Source organism: Harpia harpyja, chromosome 14, assembly GCF_026419915.1.
Source record: "Harpia harpyja isolate bHarHar1 chromosome 14, bHarHar1 primary haplotype, whole genome shotgun sequence".
In the NCBI taxonomy this organism is placed as follows: Eukaryota; Metazoa; Chordata; class Aves; order Accipitriformes; family Accipitridae; genus Harpia; species Harpia harpyja.
In genome coordinates, this window is record NC_068953.1 from 27,722,191 (window position 1) to 27,741,818 (window position 19,628).

General features: G+C 39.1%; 1 protein-coding gene across 1 annotated transcript in view; it reads left to right on the forward strand.

Moving 5' to 3' along the window:
- FBN1 (fibrillin 1) overlaps window positions 1-19,628 on the forward strand; it is a 159,931-nt gene that overhangs the window by 119,203 nt on the left and 21,100 nt on the right. The window contains 16 exon segments of the mRNA XM_052809134.1: window positions 1,579-1,704; window positions 3,265-3,387; window positions 3,998-4,120; window positions 5,003-5,167; window positions 5,556-5,624; window positions 5,737-5,862; window positions 7,199-7,321; window positions 7,968-8,126; window positions 9,069-9,140; window positions 10,979-11,104; window positions 12,190-12,312; window positions 15,302-15,427; window positions 16,229-16,345; window positions 16,748-16,876; window positions 17,152-17,271; window positions 17,727-17,852. Coding sequence (XP_052665094.1) covers window positions 1,579-1,704; window positions 3,265-3,387; window positions 3,998-4,120; window positions 5,003-5,167; window positions 5,556-5,624; window positions 5,737-5,862; window positions 7,199-7,321; window positions 7,968-8,126; window positions 9,069-9,140; window positions 10,979-11,104; window positions 12,190-12,312; window positions 15,302-15,427; window positions 16,229-16,345; window positions 16,748-16,876; window positions 17,152-17,271; window positions 17,727-17,852 — 1,953 coding nt within the window.

The following is a 19,628-nucleotide window of genomic DNA, read 5'->3' on the forward strand; positions in this document are numbered from 1 at the left end:
CTAAAGCAGTCACTTTTTTTCACTTGATAAAATGCAAGTTTTCATTGAGCTTTTCTTGTTAGTTGGAGTGGGTGGCAAAATATTAAAACAATGCTTGATCATGTAATTTGACTAGTTAGTAAACCAGTCCATTGTCTACCAACCTTAATATTTAAATGATAGGGCACATGCATTAAAATTACTTCATAAAATTGCCTAAAAATGTTCTTTCCACAAGTGAGTGGGTGCTGTCTGCCCTCTTTACTGCATCATCCTGAGAGATGGTGTCAGGATGCAGTGCTGACGTGTAGAATGGTGGAAGTAGCTGCTTCTGAAACCTCATTTTTATAAACTGTAAATGTGATTGTAAAACATTGCTAGAGAGATGTTTCCCACCCACACTTCAGTCTTCTGCTTTGAAGAATGGAATAGCTTATCTCAGCTTAGTCACCAGGAGGATATCAGTGTTGCTGGTGATGCTACATGGAGGGTGACCCTGTTTGGAATAAAGCCATGCAATAGACAGCTGGTGGGCCAGGTTTTCAGCTGGTGCAAATCAGCAGCACTCTATCAACTACAGCAGGTTTTTACGGCATCTGAGAATCTGGCTCAGCAGGTTTAAGGCTGAATTTGAATCATTCCAAATGATAAATGGACCATGGGATTCTGTTTAATTCTCCCTGTATAATTTACTCTTGAATCTGATTCAGCTTCCTTAGTGGCCTTCATAGCCCAGTGCTCTTTGTTAATTTCCCATATGATGATTTCCAGGAGTCTATAAACTACATCTTTCAAATGGAGTGCTTACAGAGTTTCTGCATTCAGTAGAACTTTTTTTTTTTATTTGTTTACTTTATTGTTCATGGATTCAAGAGGTGCCTGGGACTCAAACTAGAGCACACAAGTGTTCTGTAAGCCCTCTGCAAAGCATGCAGCATTCACCCTGGTAGGTACTGCCTTTGATTTGCCAGCCATGGACTTTTACAAGCTCACACTGCCAGCTACTCTGTTGCAACAAGTAGGGTGTTTTTGTGGTGTGTAAAATTTCAGCTAGAGAGTAAGGGCCACAATCTGAAGGGCAGTGTAGTCCAGTAGCAAGGCTCTTCTCATCAGCTGTTAACCTGCAGTTTAATTTTGATCAAGTTACTTTCACCTCAGTGCCACTTTTTGTATGTTTGACGTGGAGACTACCTATTACCATATGTTTGCTCGTTGCACAGTAAACCTCTTTTTTCAGTTGCTGCCTCTAGGCTTTGCTGTAATAGAAACAATAACTATAATAAAATTCACGTGCTCATTCCGAGTCTAAGTTTGACCATGTGTACTGCCTCCAATTGTTATTAACTGTAGCTACTTTAGGAGTCTGTGCCTCTCTCTGATTTTCCTTCTGATTAGAAGCTGTATTTTCAACATATTGGAAATATACCAAGCTGTTACATGTAATAGCCTCTGCACATAACTAGACTGCAGTTTCTTCTAGAAGTGTTCAGAGCTAATAGAATAATTAAAATCCTTGGAACACTGCATGCTTCAGCTGAAATAAATGTTTGTGAGAAAACCGTGTTTACTGTAAACCTGCAATTTCTCTTCCTTGTACAGACCTCGATGAATGCTCAGAAAACTTGAATCTCTGTGAAAATGGGCAGTGCCTCAATGCCCCTGGAGGATATCGCTGTGAATGTGATATGGGATTTTTGCCAAGTCCAGATGGGAAAGCATGTGAAGGTAATTCTCTGTAAGCTTTAAACAACACTCAACAAATTCTGCCTTAGTAGTATTTTATGTTTGAAAAATATTACATTTGGTTGCAGTTGTGGTTGTATTGAGAACTACATGAAAATTGTCAATAGTAGTTGCTTTTTTTCAGTTTATACATTTATTGTGGGCCTCTAGGTGTTCATCTACCTATTGTATATAGAGAGAATGGCTTTTTGGAGCCTTTCTTATGACATATTATTTGTGGGTCTGATTGGTGATCCAAATGGTGCTGTCAGCTGCCATTTCATCTTAGTCATTTGTACCAAGTTCTTCATTTTATTCGTAACAGTTAAACAGGAAAATGTTGTTACTTTGTCTTGGTGCATATGAAGCTGAAAAACACTGATTTGGTAGCTAATACAATGAACATGCTTTGAGGGCTTCTGTGAGGTGCAGAAACAGAGTCTGAATCCTTGCAGAAAGTTTATATGACCACCAAAAAAAATATCCCATGAGTATTTGTTCAATTTTGAAAGTGAGTTGTCACTTAACTGTTTACAACTCATTCATAAGAGCTTTGAATATGCAAAGATTCACAAAAATAAAATAATAAATGTTACCAACATGATTAAGGTCATATATTTGATTGTAACATTTGAAATCCTCAGCTGATGTAATGCTAATCAATTAAGTCAGTCAAGAAGCAGCAGCCATATCATCTGACATAGTAATAACTCATAGTAATTGGTATTTGATGGAGTTCGTAAGTACATCACTATAAATAGGATTTTTTCCCCTGAAAAGTGTTCTGTGTATTTTTTTTAGTAATCTACCAAGAGAAATAATTTGAGAGTGAATTTTTGTGTAAACTAAAACAATATTAGGTTTCATAATGTTTCATGAAACAATTTATTTTAAAGCCTTTTAGCTGACTTTAAATAGCTTATATAGAGCCTAGCTCCTGTTGCTAAAACAGACTTTCCTTGATGTCTCAGATGTGTACACTAAATGCAGTATTTTAAGGTCCTTTGTAAACACACACTTTTTTATTGTATCAAATTGGTTGTTCTTTGTGCAGTGCATATGGCATTCAGTAAATACTGAATCATATGCAGTGATTTGGATAAAAGGCACAAAAGTGAGCTCTGCTTGCCAAACTTAAGATCTGTCAAATGCAGAAACCTGAAGACGAGCATCAAGTTCACCTTTGGGCACAAGCTTTTCCTTTGCTCATGTCCAGCTTTCTGCAGATGACTGCTGGTTTAGAATAAACTTCATTTTTTTTAAAGCATATCTCCTGCCATGTTTAATTTTGCTACTTGTCAGATTAGCCCACTAATAAGCTCAGATTGTTTCTGTTATGGCTTCCAGAGACACTGGAAAGAGCCTTTTGCCCAAAAAAAAGGTTATGAATTAGGTTCCTTAGGTTCCAAGCAAATCTTGCATGTTATTTTTTTCTGGTCTTAGACAGTGTACAGAAGCAGTTGGCTTCCAGATCCATGTTTTCTGAACCTTTTTGCAGTTCTCTGTCTATATCTCAAAAAGATACGGAAACCTTGTATTTTTCCTCTTCTGTTCCTCTATCAGATATTGATGAGTGCTCACTTCCTAACATCTGCGTCTACGGTACTTGTCATAACCTCCCTGGACTTTTCCGATGCGAGTGTGAAGTGGGCTACGAGTTGGACAGAAGTGGTGGTAACTGCACAGGTAAAGATAGTTTTGTACAACATGCTTTTTAGTTTTATGTTAGTGTCATGGTCAGCTCCTTAGGATATTCTTTTGAAAAGCTATACAAATCGGACTGGATATAGGAAAACATAGACTTCCCTACTGTATAATACAGGATTTTCCTTCTTGCCTTGTGTACACTCCTCTTCCCCCTTCTTTGTCAACCTCTGATATCCCATTAGCTTAAGAGAAGAAGGGAAAAAACAGAGCAGAGAGAACCCCTCTGTCTGTCCACATCTCCCAGGCAGAGCTGTGTTGTGCCTTGTAGTTTCCATTCAGTGTACTGGATGCTAAGCTATGACGTTGTCATGTATTTTTTCCCTTAAGTATTTTTTCAGTACTTTATGTGAATTTTAGTTCGTAGATTGGTTTTCCAGGAAAAACATTTGCCCCCTCCCACCCCCAATGAAATGATGAATTCATCTCAGACTACTGTTATTCTAAAATGTGTATGTATTTTTTTAGAGCTTTCTGGAGATCAGTATCTCATAACTAATGGATTTGTGGTGGTTAGCGTATGATATGTGATATATCGATGGTTTGCACTGTCCTTGAGTATTTGCTTACCACATGCTGTTTTTTCTTGCAGATGTTAATGAATGTGCAGATCCCACAACCTGCATTAGTGGCACGTGTGTCAATACTGCTGGTAGCTACACCTGTGAGTGCCCTCCTGATTTTGAGCTGAATCCCACCCGAGTTGGATGTGTTGGTAAGGGATCACTCCTTATGTTATTTACACATGAAGTTGCACAGAGGGGCTGCAAGGCTAGCTGCTTGGGGATAAAGTCCCAGGTCATGGAAAAGGGCTGGAACAGGCTCTCCAACTCCCACCCTACTGCCCCTGGCTTAGAAGTTGTAATAGTGCAGCGGGAGTATACCCAGAGTGATGTAGTAAGCCAGCAGTGCCTGGCTGCCAGAACCAACACCTTGGGACTTGTTACAACTGTCCACAATTTACAGCAGGCACGAGACAATTTTAAATTTCCACAAGCTTAAACTAACATCCAGCTGGCCCCAAGATGGCAGGCAAATTAAGTTGCGGCGTAAAGCCACCCATGCTCTTGGGACCATTGAGCGCAGCTTGGCTAGATGCAGCTTCATGACCAATGGAAATGCTCTTGTATTAGGCTCCAACTGCTTAGTAATCCTCTGATATTTTTTGGCTTCTTTTGTTTCTTTAAGAGGATGTAGGGATGCACCTTAAATTCAAATGTATTTGAAATTCCTAACATTTAGATGCTTTCAAGCTTGTTAACCTCAAGGAGAGGAGAAAGCAGTGGGTTTCTGGAACTGGAAGGATGTACAAATGCAGGTGAAAATATGAATCAAAATGAGAAAAGGCCTGGCTGAACTGCCCTTGGTTGTGCTGAATAAATTGCCTACTTTGTGAGAAGTCCAACAAAGCCAAGGAATGGGGCACCACCATCCTATCTAAGTGGGAAAAGCTGGGCCCTCCTGGACAATGCAAGTTACTTTCTTTGGCTGTCCTACAAGAAATGAGAGCTATCTGAAGGTATCCCTTATCCTGAAATGATGTGTTGTGTTTTCCTCCCTCATAAGATGTGTTTGTCATTATGTGCATTCTGAATAGATACACGATCTGGCAACTGTTACCTGGACATTAAAACTCGTGGAGATAATGGTGGCACCTTCTGCAGCAATGAGATTGGAGTGGGTGTTTCCAAGGCCTCCTGTTGCTGCTCCCTGGGCAAAGCTTGGGGAGTTCCCTGTGAACATTGCCCGCTTGTGAACACAAGTAAGTCAGCTTTCCTAGGTTAAACACAACAATACAATGTGTTTGTTGGATTTTTTTCTAATTTAGCCCGGTAACTCAAATACCAGTGTAGTCATTTGTTGTGTACATACAAGGGACAGGTTTCCATGGTCTTAACCAAAAACTTTACTAGTCTTTCAAAAAGATTATTTAGTCAGAATATTATTATCACTTCTGAGCAAGTTTGCTGTTACACAAAAAACTACATTATGGAATGGAATAGCAGTTAATGTTACAGAGTAAAACTTAATGTTTATATCTGGTTACTTTGTTACTTTAAATTACCTGTAATAATCTGATTAATTTTCAAATATAAGTGTGCTGAAAATGTTTCTACTATTTTAGGTTCATAAATCTATTTTGTTTTCAGCTGAATATAAGGTTCTTTGCCCTGGAGGGGAAGGATTCCGACCAAACCCTATTACAGTTATATTAGAAGGTAATGTTTACATTTTCCTGTATTTACACATCTAAAATTATGAAACTCTTCAGTGAGTGTTGTTTTTTCATGGAAGAGCATGAATGAAATGTTTGTCATTTTGTTTGAACAGATATTGATGAATGTCAAGAACTGCCTGGACTTTGCCAAGGAGGAAAATGTATTAATACATTTGGTAGCTTCCAGTGTCAGTGTCCATCAGGGTACTATTTGAATGAAGAGACTCGAGTGTGTGATGGTACGTAGCCTTCACTTAACTAGTCTTCTGCTTTTGTTCTTAGAAAATGATGACAGATCAAAATGCAGAAGAATTAATGTGTCCTTGAAAAGGAACATAAGCAGACCAAGCAGTGTAAAGCTTAAGAGTGGGAAAATTGGAACAAGTTGAAGTCTTGCATCGAAACAGAGAAAATTCCTTCTTGACCATGTTGAAATATATGCAAATTTTTGTTTACAATGATCAGATTTTGATCGAAACCAGAAAACCCAACAATTTTTCTTTAAATAAACCAAAATTTACTAACCAGCTATAAAACATAGCTGTTTGGTAATGGGTAATGAATATGCAGTCAAATAAAGAGCAAACTTGCTCCATGAGTCTGCTGGGCTGGTTACAGTGTGTCCATGCCTTTCTTCCGCTGCTTATTTTCTCTCCTGCTGATCTCAATTTCCAATTGAAAATATTGGTTGTACTGCAAAACACTTTTCCTTCCCCTAGCACAGTCAGTAGTACATGTTCAGGTTGTATTGGATATAAAACTTTAAGCAACCCATCAAGTCCTTAAATTTCCCATTGCCCAGGCTGACTTCAGCCTTCCAGACTGTTAATAATGTTAATATAGTGCCTATGATATGCCAAACACTGCAGAATTACAAAAGATTCAGGTCCTAAATTAAGGTTGAACCAAGGTGCTTCATCCATATTGTGCTTAGGTAGCTCAACAAATGTTAAAGAGGAAATCTACCTCTGTATTTTTCCTTAGTGGTATGTCAAAGCTACTTTAAAATGGTAAGGCTAGTGAAATACTTTCGAACTTTTAGGAACTGAGGTGTTTTGGGTGTGGTGTTGTGTTTGGGTTTGTTTGGATTTTTTTAAACAAAGGTTAAAGTCTCTTGATGAAGTAAACATGACATCTTGTGTTGGGAAAATTGCTCCTTTTCTGCAGTCAAACAGACCTGAACCATCCAATCAGTCTGTTTTAGCACCATTACTTATTGAGATGGGCACTCCACAGAGAACAGCTTTGGTTCTTGCCCAGATCTGGGAATCCAGAATGGATGAGATCCTCAAATGCTATTTTTGTGCAACAGGTGCAAAACCCAAATTGCTTTCTCTGAGCTGCCTAGACATATCAGAGTTCCCATCTTCACATCACAGCCAGGCTTTCCACGGCCACCTGTGCCACCACTTCCTTTGCTATGTGGGCTTCACTCCACCATGACCTGACTCAGAGCCTCTTCAGCTCTCTTCCACCAGCACCTTCCTACCTCAGTCTTTACTGAGACATTTTCATTCTCAGAAGCACAATGCGAAACCTTCTGTGGCCACTCACTGCCTTTTTGTTCTCTTCTAGATGTGAATGAGTGTGATACACCTGGCATTTGTGGACCTGGCACATGTTACAATACTGTTGGGAACTACACCTGCATCTGTCCTCCTGATTACATGCAAGTCAATGGAGGAAACAACTGCATGGGTATGGGTTGTTAGTTTTTTTTAAAGCTTTATCTTAGTGCTTGGAGCCAGGGCTTTACCGGGCACAAATCAGAACTATTTCTCTGAATTTAGTTGTACAAGAATTAACTAAATGAAAGATCAAGCTTCTTTCATTAATTTTATTAAATAAAGCAAAGCAGATCAGTTTTAATACAGATCTTTCAGTACCTTGTCAGAATTTCTCCTGTAGTTTGATATTTTCTGTGTTCATCCCTTCCAAGTTTCACTTCAGCTTTAAAAGCTTCTACATGTGAAACACTACTGAAATTACTCAGACTTCACAGAATGAAGTCACAAGCTGTGTACAGTTCTTAGGGGGAACCATAAACTAGCTTATATTTTTCAGTGTTGGGCAAAAGGCCAATATTGAATCCTTTGATGAGTCTGATCAGTGTTACAGCTGTGTTGGTTGCTCTTGAATATTTGTGTTGCAAACACTTTTTCATACTTTCAGAGTAATCTTATAGGGACAAGCTGTTCTGTAGTATTCTATGGTGCTGCAGCATCTACTCGACAGGGGTCTAAAAAGTACATGTTTGAAGGAGGTATCTCCTAAGCCCTTCGGGTAGATCATCTCCTGTAAGAGTTGCTAATGCATTGGACTGGGTTTTTCTTCGTTTTCACAGATATGAGAAGAAGTTTGTGTTACAGAAATTACTATGCTGACAACCAAACCTGTGATGGTGAGCTGCTCTTTAACATGACCAAGAAAATGTGCTGCTGTTCCTACAACATTGGACGTGCATGGAATAAGCCTTGTGAACAGTGTCCTATCCCGAGCACTGGTACGTTTTTGCATTTCAAAACTATTTGAAAGTCTTGGTAACATCATAATTAACTATTAGCGGGTGTAACGTTGTTAGAGATGCTATGTCTTTGTCTGCTCTTGTATGTCTAAAATGAAGGGATTAGTTATTTTTTGGCCTGGAGGTGATCAGCCCTAGTCACAGTGAAGGCATATGTGGAGTGGTTTGTGTTCATGCTGCTGGGCCATGCCTCCTTTGTGCCAGTTTCCCTTTCTGGGAGACTGCATGCTCTATATTGGTTAATCTGTCTCTTTGCAAATGCGTGTTGATCCAGTGTTGAGGCACTGACCAAGGTTTTATTGGCATTGCTCCAACAAATACGGTGTCTGCTGTGCTGTGCCTTGACTGCTGATTGCCACAAAGGGCCTTTGTGGTAACCATGGGTTTATAGAGGTACCTCAGTCTCTTCTGAGAATGATCTGTGTCAATCAGCTAAATGTAAGATGTCGGAGTTTCTGGGATAATTGTATGGGCATATAGGATTCCTCCACACTAGATAAGACTCTGAAGAGTTGAGCCCAGGACATCCCACTCTGGTTCGAGGTGGTTTGCTTCAAGAACAAAATTCCTAGACGGTTAATCAGATAACTTCCAACTTACAGTTCAGGTTTTTAAAATTCAGATCTGGCCTTGTATGCAAAAACTGTAATGCACAGATATAAGCATATGCAAAGCAAAATCAGCGTATGATCCCAAGCCTTCTATGTCTTTTTATTTGCTAATTTCAATGGCCTTTGAATGAGAACCCAAGTGCATACTAAGCACATCACATGGTGAGCCTTGGGGAAGGGTCTGCATACCTCTATGTGCCCTGCAGGTGCTGAAAGAGTAGAAGAATTTTCTTGGGCAAAGGATGTAATGAATTTTTGACTGTTGATTAATTCCAAATACTATAATTGCTGCTTTGTTTTCCTGTTGCAGATGAATTCTCCACACTCTGTGGAAGTCAAAGGCCTGGCTTCTTCATTGACATTTATACAGGACTACCAGTTGGTGAGTTGTAATTTCTGTTTTGAACTAAATTCCATGCTACCTCTGCCCAGGGAAGAGGGGAGGTTTGTTTTCCCAATTATTTTTTTCGTGGGAGGAATAATGACTAAACAGTGTAATGGAGTTCAACCCTCCATTTAAATGAGCCTACAAACTTTCTGCCTAGCTCCTCCTAGCTGGCAGCAATGATAATTGCTGCTTGTAATCAAGGCAACATAAAGCTCCAAAGAAACTGTAATCAGGCCTAGTACATGAGCAGGGCACAGATACCGAGAATAAGAGGTCTGGGACTAAGGCCAACCAGCATTTGGTCTGAGAGGAATTAGGAGTCTTTCCTTCAAACGAAAGCAGAGATTTAATCTGACATTTCACATCAGTCCCCCTGTGTATTGGTTTGACACAAAAATCCTTTCTACTGCTCAGCTGGAATATTTCTTGCATATGTTATTGTGTGTAACATTTGAATCGTGAGTAACAAATTGCAAAACAAAAAGAGGGAGAGAATGAGGAATTCTAAGACAAGGAGTTGAGTAAATCCCTAATGGGACTTCCTTTTGTTTTTATTCACACAAAAATGCAAATAAGAAGCAGATAACGTGCCTTGTAACAAACATAGGCAGCAGCATACAGGCAGTAATCAGGTGCTTTAGCATTAAGCTGTTGCTGTGATGCAGTGTTCAGCTAGTTAGAGGGAAATAATTCTAGTAAAATGGGGAATGTAATTTTTAAAGAAGTTACAGAAATGTACGGTATTTATTTTTTACCAGGTCATTGCTTAGAAGCAAAGTTCCCCCTTCTAGCTATTAGTATTAGCCCAAATTGTTGCCGAGTCTCCTCAAGCTAGTTGGGCCATTCATCAGTATCAGCTGGGAGACCTTGGGTCATGCTAACATGCATACGTAAAAGCTGCATCTGTAGCAGTCAACGTGTGTGCCAGGAGTGTTGCAGTCCCTTATATAAACAGAGGACTCAGAATTACAGAATCTAATGTAGGAAATGAAAGGTTTGATCCAGCAGCAAAATAAAAAAAACCCAAAACATTATCTGATGGAAACTCATGTTAGTTGACAATTTACCACCATATTCTCTGTCTTACGTACATCAGTGCATGTGGCAATTTTTACTAAAGGGAGAGGCTTTGGAGGAGTCTCTGAACTCTCTCATGTTGTCAGAATATTAAAGATGTGTAACTTAAGGACCCAATAGGCAAGACACATAATTGTAATAGCAGCTGGGTTTTTTTCTGCCTAAATCAGTTACTTAATCCAAGTGTATATAGAGCATTGGCAAACCCTGGCTTCCTGGCTTAATAAATCTAATTAATAGCATGTTGGCAGCACTTCAGATGTTACCTGGCATTGGCACTTTCAAACTGTTACATAAAAACATGAAAGTCTTTTTCAGATTAGCAAGGGTAAAACAGTGCAAAACTAATTCTGACAAGTGTTTGCATTCAGTCGTGCTCTCCTGTATTAAACCAAAGACAGTGATGTTCTCTCTGTTTGGCTTTTGCCGATAACTCCACTGTAACGCTCAGGAAGATGAGGAGGTTCATCAGGGCTGTGGGTGGGAGACAGGAGGAAGGACGTGTGCTACCCTCTGCATTCCTGTGTGGCACGATATATCTTCACTACAGTGAAGAGTCAGAACCTGAGGATATACGAAATACCTACATTTCCACAGTTTGGAATGACTCACTGTCTATTGCAGTTGGGAACATTCTTATGCTCACGTTATATGTTTGGTAATTCTCTTAAGGATAAATGCATAAGGACATATTATGTAGCAGAAGATTTCATGAAGTGCTGTTTACAACTATTTAAAAAAATTTCTTCTTCCAGATATTGATGAATGCAGAGAGATTCCTGGAGTGTGTGAAAATGGGATCTGTATAAACATGGTTGGCAGCTTCCGATGCGAGTGTCCTGTGGGTTTCTTCTACAATGACAAGCTACTGATCTGCGAAGGTAGAGTGCTGATCTCATTCAGAGAAATGGGATTTCACCAGCTGGCAGTTCAGACACTGGCAAATCTGATATACTTGCAAGTTCTCCTTAATGAGGGGAAAAATACTGATACCAGTGTAACTATGTTAATTCAGACATTTAGAATTCTTTTGCATAGAAAATACCAGATTTTCCATCAGACATCTAAGGCCTTGAAGGAGCATGGGTCAGCAGTCATGGGAAGAAACATTGTTTTTCACATTTGACAGTAAAGCCAAGAAAAGAGTAGTAGTCTTGAGTCAGATCACGAGCACAATTTTTTTTAGTTCCAAGATATTTTTTTCTAATGGAACAAAGATTTCTGTAAATAATAAACACATGATAATTTCTTTCCAATTTAAACATTTCCTAACATTGTATTAGTTTAATGGAGAAACTAAAGTTTGAAACAGCAGTATGAATTGCCGTCATTCTCTGGTGTGGGTTATGACTGCTGACAACATGGGTGCTGCAAGCAAGGTATTGAGATCTTCGAGTAGAAGTATCTTCTGTATGCTGCTTCTAACTGAAACACAGTTACATTTCTAGGGAAATAAGGATATCGTTTTGCAGCATAAGTAAGGAAAATTGGTCAAAATTTTTTGCCTAAAATTTTGTGGTGGTGTTTACATTGAAAGCTACTAATATCCAATAGGGATCTTGATGCTCTGTTATGATCAAGGGAGATTCTCATAATCTCCAGTGGAGATCTATGCAGACATAGCAGCTTACTTATTCTGATCACAGTCTTAAGACTGAAATCCACCCAAGTGAAGTGTTGCAGCAGGCCTTTCATGGGCCCTCCAATGCCTTCGGAAAACCATTATATAAATTCTCTAAATAGGAATGAATTTTACAAATGGAACATGTGGGTTTGGGGTCATTTCAGGGAGATACCTAAATGTAACCAAGTATCTACTTTTATCAGTATATTTATTTTTTCAGAATTAGGAAGAAATTCCTATATTTGGGTAAGGTAATACTCTTTACACTAAAAACAAGGTGGTTTTGGTGTCCTTCTAGTGCCAGCTTACCATAACAACCAAATTCCTTTTTTGTATTGACAGATATTGATGAATGCCAAAATGGACCAGTGTGTCAGCAGAATGCAGAATGTGTCAACACAGCTGGTAGCTATCGTTGTGACTGTAAACCTGGCTACAGGTTCACATCAACTGGCCGCTGCACTGGTGAGTACTTCTGGCTTGTTTGTGTGAGGGTCTGCAAAAAGTAGTAGATCTTTTAAAAGAAGTCTAAAAAATTAATCTCTCCTCTTCAGAAAGATGGTATAACCCAGGGGTGATCTGGGCTCCAAGAATCCTCCTCTTAAAGCCTTTTAGGGCATCCCATAAACATTCTGGTAATTCCCAGAAGGCTAAAGGGCCCATCTCAGAGGTACAAATGAGAGTTAATCACCTGAGTAGGTGTTTGTCTTCCGCTTTATCCCACCAACAGCAAACATTTTTCTTTAGCCCATGTTGTGTCTAGGGAGGGAAGACCAATTTATTCACTACCTTTTGACTAACTATTTTCTGACACTAAAAATTCAGTTACAGTCCTGACAGGGACCTTCCTCTGCATAAATTCTTTGATTTTCATTATAATTTCCTAGACGTGTTTTAGCAATTTGTTTGCCACTTGTATTTTTACAAATAACTTGGTGCTTGCTGCGGTGTCTGCTGATAAGGTGGACTTATCTTCTAGGCCATATGCAATAACTAACTTAAAAAGCTTATTGTTAAACTGCAGTTCTCTAATCTATTTGCTTTCTTATAATATCGTAGTCCAGAGAGGCCTTCATGTTATCTTGATTACTTGAAGAATTGCAGAGATTTTAAAGACTGCTGTGGGCCAAGCAGCTGTAAATATTATATACATTTCTGAACAAAATAATAATTACAACGGAAACTGGTAACACTTTCCTTGGGTTTTTGCTTCTGAGTACTGGAGTTTTAGGAAGTGTACTTTTCCCTGCAGTGTGGTTTTTCATTGTTTTATGTGACTCTTGAGGGAAAAGGGTGTACGGGCAACCAGAACACTACTATGAGAACTAAAACTTTGTTTTGTTAAGCTATGCAGTGGCACATGTAAATATTCAATATGTTCCTAATGTAATTGTTGTTGTTACGGGTTCATTAACAGCAGTACAGGAAGAGCCAGGGAAGGTTCTGATATGGGTTACAATACCAAACATGACTTGGCACAAACAGTAATACTTCCCTGTATTTTGCTCTAATTTTATATTTAGTGAAAATAAAGTTACACAATTAGAGTCAAAATAAAAGTGGTTGATAAAGTACTTGATCCAGCAAAGTAAGGAAATTCCCAACCTCTCTGCTGAGAGCAAAGAGTGCTAAGCACCTTGCAGTATTGGATCAGTCATGCTACTGCATGGAAAATGATCACACCCCAGTAGTTTATATGCTATTGAATCAAAACTGATGTATCCCAACCACTAGTACTAAGAGTACTGCATTTATCTTACTATCAAAATAGCATTCTTCTGGTGCTACCTATTGTGGTATAATAAATAATTTTTCATATAAACTCTTTTTTGGCACTTAAGACAATTCTGCCTTCCGATTTTTTAAAAAGTTACAATGTTCTCTGTTTACCCCAAAAGAAGTGACTTATCCCTGGGACTTTAAGTCAGTATTCATTTGCCCACAGAGCACCAAAGAGAGTCATAGTTTTTCTTTCATCTCCACTCTCCTGAGCTGCGAAGATTAGGAGTTCTTAAGACAGCATGTTATCCAGCATTGGTTTTCTTTCTGCCTCCTTTAGACTCTAAATAGCAGCAGTATCATTAATAGCATTGGGAGAGCTTGGTCCTCAGTGAACACCCATCCAAAGTTACTAGTGGCCCCAGTTGATGTACAGTAATCCTGGGGATGGCGGCTATCAGGATTGTCTGTGTGCCAAGTAGAGTGTAAAGAAGAGGCAATGGAGGCAGGAAAACAAGATTTAGTACATGAAGTTCTTTGCAATTAGGAACAACTTGACTCTTAGTTTTGCAATGAACTGGGAATGGTTTGGTAAGAAACTGCATCTGCTTTGCTTAGATTGCATGAAAAAGAAAATTACTGAACACTAAAATCTAATCGATTCTAATACAGGTGCTGCTTATGGCAGCACCTCAGTTGTCACATTTTGGAGCTGCAGCAGGTGAAACAACAGGTAGCATATTGAATCAAACCAGCTCTTGTTGGTGATGAGATCAACAGAAAGACCTCATTTGATCATGTTTCTGATTTGTCACAGAAAAAAATGTGCTGGACTGCAAACATTTTGTTTTTTAATATTTTGCTTTATTTACTATTGATAGAATCCTGGATTCTGCCCAAAAGCATTCGTAACGAGTAGTAGGAAGCAGTCAGCTGTTGAACTAGTGTAATAGATGCCCTGCTATTGTAAAGCAGCATATCACATGGTGGCAGGATAGCTTTCCCCATCTCTCTGCAGAATTATGCAGTTGAGTGTTTGCTGCTGTTGGCAAAATATTTTTTGACTCCATATAGTAGTAACTCTTCTTGCTGTTTGAGCTTTGTCCGCTTTACAGGATCATCATATAGCATGAAGCATGGATGCTACAACACATATGTATACATGTACCCATTTTATCTCTGTACAATGAGTAGATAAATCTACAATGCATTTTATCTCTCTGTAAGCTTAGTGAGAAAAGTGTGGGATTCATCTCCCTTTCTGTTTTCTATGATTTCTGAGAATTAATCAAGCAATTTATGCTATAATCAAACATAGCTAAAAGCAAGTAGTTGTTTTCATGAGAAGGATACAAACTGTGAATTCTGTGTGGCTTTCATATCTGCTGCAGTCAATGTAGAGTGCTCAGAAATCTCCCTATACAATTTCATGTCATTAATTCTACTTTTCAAAGCCATGGTGATATGCTTTCCCTCCAGCAAGAATTTGTGTTTGGTAAATATCATTTTTACACTAAATTTTTTTCAGCTCGACTAATGTTGGAAAAGGTAGTTTACAAGCAAATAGCCCCATTTCTGAGATTTACTTAGTAATGCTTTTGTCATTAATAAATTAAAAATACTATTTTAGATTAGGGCCATGCACTGGATTCTAACTATCATGGTTGCTCCTAATACGTCTTTCCACCCCTGTAGTTTAGAGACCTTAACTTTCACTGTGCCTCTTTGTTTTCAGATCGGAATGAATGTCAAGAAATTCCCAACATCTGCAGCCACGGGCAGTGTATTGACACTGTTGGAAGTTTCTACTGCATTTGTCACAATGGATTCAAGACCAATGATGACAGAACAATGTGTATAGGCAAGTATATAAAATTAAGCTGTACTTAGGCTTCCATTATGACAGTTAATTAAGCCTATCCTCTCTGTCATAAGGAGTTGCGTTACAAGAACTGAGATTGTGAGCCATTTACCACCAGGCAAAAGGTACAAAAATACCATAGCTGGCAATTAGAGATGACAGGAAGCTGATAATGAATGAAGAACATCTCATTACAGTAGAGTGAACCTTTAAAAATACATATCCTGTCTAATGAACTGCTAATGCTTTCATTTTTCAGGAAAATATTCCATTCTTCTCAGAATTTTTGAAGCATCTTGTCTCATTTATTCCTTCAGGCAAGAAATTTAATAGATGAATATTGCAATGCAGCAATTGTATGCAGCCTGCTTGTTAACAGAGTAAGTGAAGGGTAGATGTCTTGCCAGAAGAGTGCCCTTTTCAGAAACGGAGTCATCTTCATAAAGAAGGAAGTTCTGTATTTAACCTGTTCACAGCTGTTAGTGTAGTGTCTGTTGTCTGAGCAAGATGAGGAGATTTCGGAATGCTTCTGATTAAAGATAGCTTAGACTTCCTTTGGGAGGGGTGAGATAGGAGCCACAGTAAGATAAATGATTGTTGGACCCTTCATTGTTTTTGTAGATGTTAATATCAAGTGTATAAAGCTATGTAAAATCTTCTTTTTGGGAGATACAATAATCTTTTTCCCTTCTATTCACTCTGTTGGCAGTGGATTATTTCTCTTGCCTGTGGGATAGCTACAGGCTTTCCTTTTCCCATCAGTGATTAAAATTCTGGCTCCTTGTTTTTTCTCCTTTGTAGATATTAATGAGTGTGAGAGAGACGCCTGCGGCAATGGAACCTGCAGAAACACCATTGGCTCTTTCAACTGCCGCTGCAATTTGGGGTTCATCCTCTCACACAACAATGACTGCATAGGTAAAGAGTGCTGAGACCGGTTACATGTTTCTAAGACTTTCTAGTTCTAATGAAACTACCATTAGTACCATCTTCTCTATTGAGTTAGGATCACACCTTGTGTGATTAAAGACAAAAACTGATTTCTTCAGTCTGCAAAAGGGCCTCTCTCATTATGCACTCCTCACTTTTCTATAGCCACTTAAATGTTTGCATGTGATATATGCCATTCTTTATTTTTACTCTTGCTTTGACAATTTTACAACATAGGCCAATAGTGATATTTTCCCCTCACTTGCTTTTGAAATGGGATTATTTATGTGTTATCAGTTACCGTGCCAATATAGTGGAAACAAATCTCACCTACCCAATTTCACTTGTTGTAGGTTTTCCTTACATATCTTTCAATGTTATTTTTCTTAGATGTTGACGAGTGTGCAAGTGGAAATGGAATGCTCTGCAGGAACGGTCAGTGTGTGAACACGATCGGGTCCTTTCAGTGTCTTTGCAATGATGGCTATGAGGTGGCTCTGGATGGAAGGACTTGTGTTGGTGAGTGCTTTCTTTTAGGGTAGGAAAAAATGTGCAGCAAACCTTGAGGAGATACTCTTAGTAAAACAGTAGAAGAGGTCAGAGAAAACTGTCACACTATCATCACTGTACCTAGCAGAAGAAAACAATGACAAGAGGACGAGAAGAGGACTCTTCTCCTGCTCCTAGGAAGTTCCACCATCAGTTTGATGGAATCAAAATTAAAGCAGCCTCAGCCACAGATTTATTGAGATAACAGCAATTATCTCAAATAAATTGACTTTCTTTTCTTTTAGATGTCAATGAGTGTGCACTGGAGCCTGGAAAATGCTCACCAGGCACATGTCAGAACTTGGATGGGTCATTCAGATGTATTTGTCCTCCTGGATATGTCCTGCAGAATGACAAATGTGAAGGTGTGTACAGAACAATTCTTCTTCTGTCCCTTTTCTAGCTACTCACAGTTATTACCACTTCCCTCTGCATCTAAACCTGAGTAATGTTTAGTCTTTTGTGTCAGTGTACAGTTCTGAACTGTAGCCACTAGTAAGTCACTAACTTCCCAGAAAAAGTCTCACCAACTTTTGTTTGAACCAGAACTACCTGATCTAATCCCAAGAAAAATCTAATCCCAGGCTGTTTGGTTGATGGTACATTGCTGAGATTTGCCCACTGGATGAGGATTTGAAAACTAACCCTAGATTTTTGCACCTGGATTTCTTGTTTCTCTTTCTCTCTGTTCCTTTTTGTTTGACCTTTTTGTTTTTCAAATCTGTTAGATATCAGTGATGATGTAAGGTTACATTTTACGTAGTACAGCTGCCAGTGTAAATGTTTTTATTTCTCATCTCTTTAATTACTTTTCTTAAAGACATTGATGAGTGTGTGGAACAGCCAGAAATTTGTGCCCTGGGCACTTGCAGCAACACTCCAGGCAGTTTCAAATGTCTGTGTCCAGAAGGCTTTGTGTTGTCTTCTACAGGAAGGCGATGCCAAGGTAAGTTCATTCCTATTTTCTGGCATTTCAAAATTTGTTTGCTGTTTTATAAAAGCCTTATTAGCTGCCTGTTTCTAATATAACAAGGAGACTCTGACTCAAACAGTGTTTTTCACAAGAAAACATTATAATTCTGTAGTTGGGGCCAGGTTCTGTCTCGCCCTACCATCTGTTTGTCATTAAAGAGAACATTGCAATAAAAGGAGTGAAGGTAATCTTAAATGCACCAGGTTAAGTGAGGAAATGATGTTCCCCTGCAGCCCTTTCTTGCACTCCTGGAAAAAATGTTGAGGCTACCTGGACTCTGTATAGACTGTGGCATGTCTGACAGGGAGACGGAGCACGAACACAGGCAGGAGACTACTGCAATGCACTGCTAAAGGCAGCATTTCCAGGAATAAGGCTGTTCTTAGCACTTATCAAATTCACAGTAACATTTGTTATATGCTATTCCTCTCCACAAATGTGTGGGTGGAAGAAAGATCAATGGAAAAAATTATTAAACAGTGTTGTGTGGTCAGTAAACACCCATCTGCTTAGAAAAGTCTGAAGCATCTTTTGGCTTCTAGATTACCACATACACTGTTCAGAGCTTAAACATGGGCACTAAGACAGAGCTCGGATGCTAAAAGCTGAACGTCTAGTAATGAAAAGCCGCAGGTTAGTTTATTTTGTGGATAAAGAACAAGCACAGCAAATTAAGGAGTGAGTTATTTTAAAGACTTGAGAAATTATTAAATAGATACATCGTTAAATGTCCTATACACGGTGTGCACAGTGGGAACCACAGATGACTAAGACCTTATAAGGACGTTTGTAGTTAGGCTTGGCACAGAACGGTGATGGTTGTTGACACCATAGTGAGTTCTTCACTTCACAGTGGGCTGTGTGAAACTGTGGTTTTGGTAAAAATGAATCCAACCTGCAGTAAACATTCATCCAAGTCTTCAAACCACCATGCAGTTTGGCACAGTTACTTCACCCAACTTCAAGAAAGCAGCACGGCTGTTTTAGCTGTGCTTTTGTAGCTTGTGTAAATGAGGTTTCTTCAGTCTGAGGGTGTTGTTCTCTTCAGGTAAGGAAAAAAGTCACAAAAAACCCCAAGAAACAAAATCATAAAAAAGAATGCAGCCTATTCTCCCTTATGAACACAGACCACTGTTTCACACGTGACATCAGAGGAAAATGCACACTCATGCGTATGAACTTCGTGGGCTTCTCCCCATCCCCTGGAGAAGACTGGTGGTTTTGGTTTTGGGGTTTTTTTTTTTTCAAGTATCTCAGGCCAAACAAAGTTTTGTTTAAAACTTCCCATTACCTAGGACTTTTGTAAAATCTGGACATTGCCCAGCATTGATGCTGCAGCCGGAAAACTGGATGAGCAGCTGCTTCCACAACTGCCCTGTTGCTGTCCCCCTGCCAACGCAGGGAGCTGCCAGCTCTCTGCCTGCTGGGTGCTTGTGGTCTGTGATCTCAGCTCTGCTCCAGCATCCTGGTTAAGGGAGGAAAGTGTAGTGCCACTGGGCCAGGTTTTTTTGTGTATACTTCAGGGAAGAATGAGGAGGGAAAGCGGTATTGAAAATTGCCTCTCATTTTAACACTACACAGTATTATCATTGCAAGTTGATTAAAATCTCTTGACTCAATTGATTCTTACTAATAATGGAATATAAATAAACTAAGCCACTATTCAGTTTTTAGAAAGAAGAGTGAGGGTAGTATGGGAGTACAGCACTTGCATCTCTGCTGGACAAAAGAGAAAACCCCCTCCTTTTC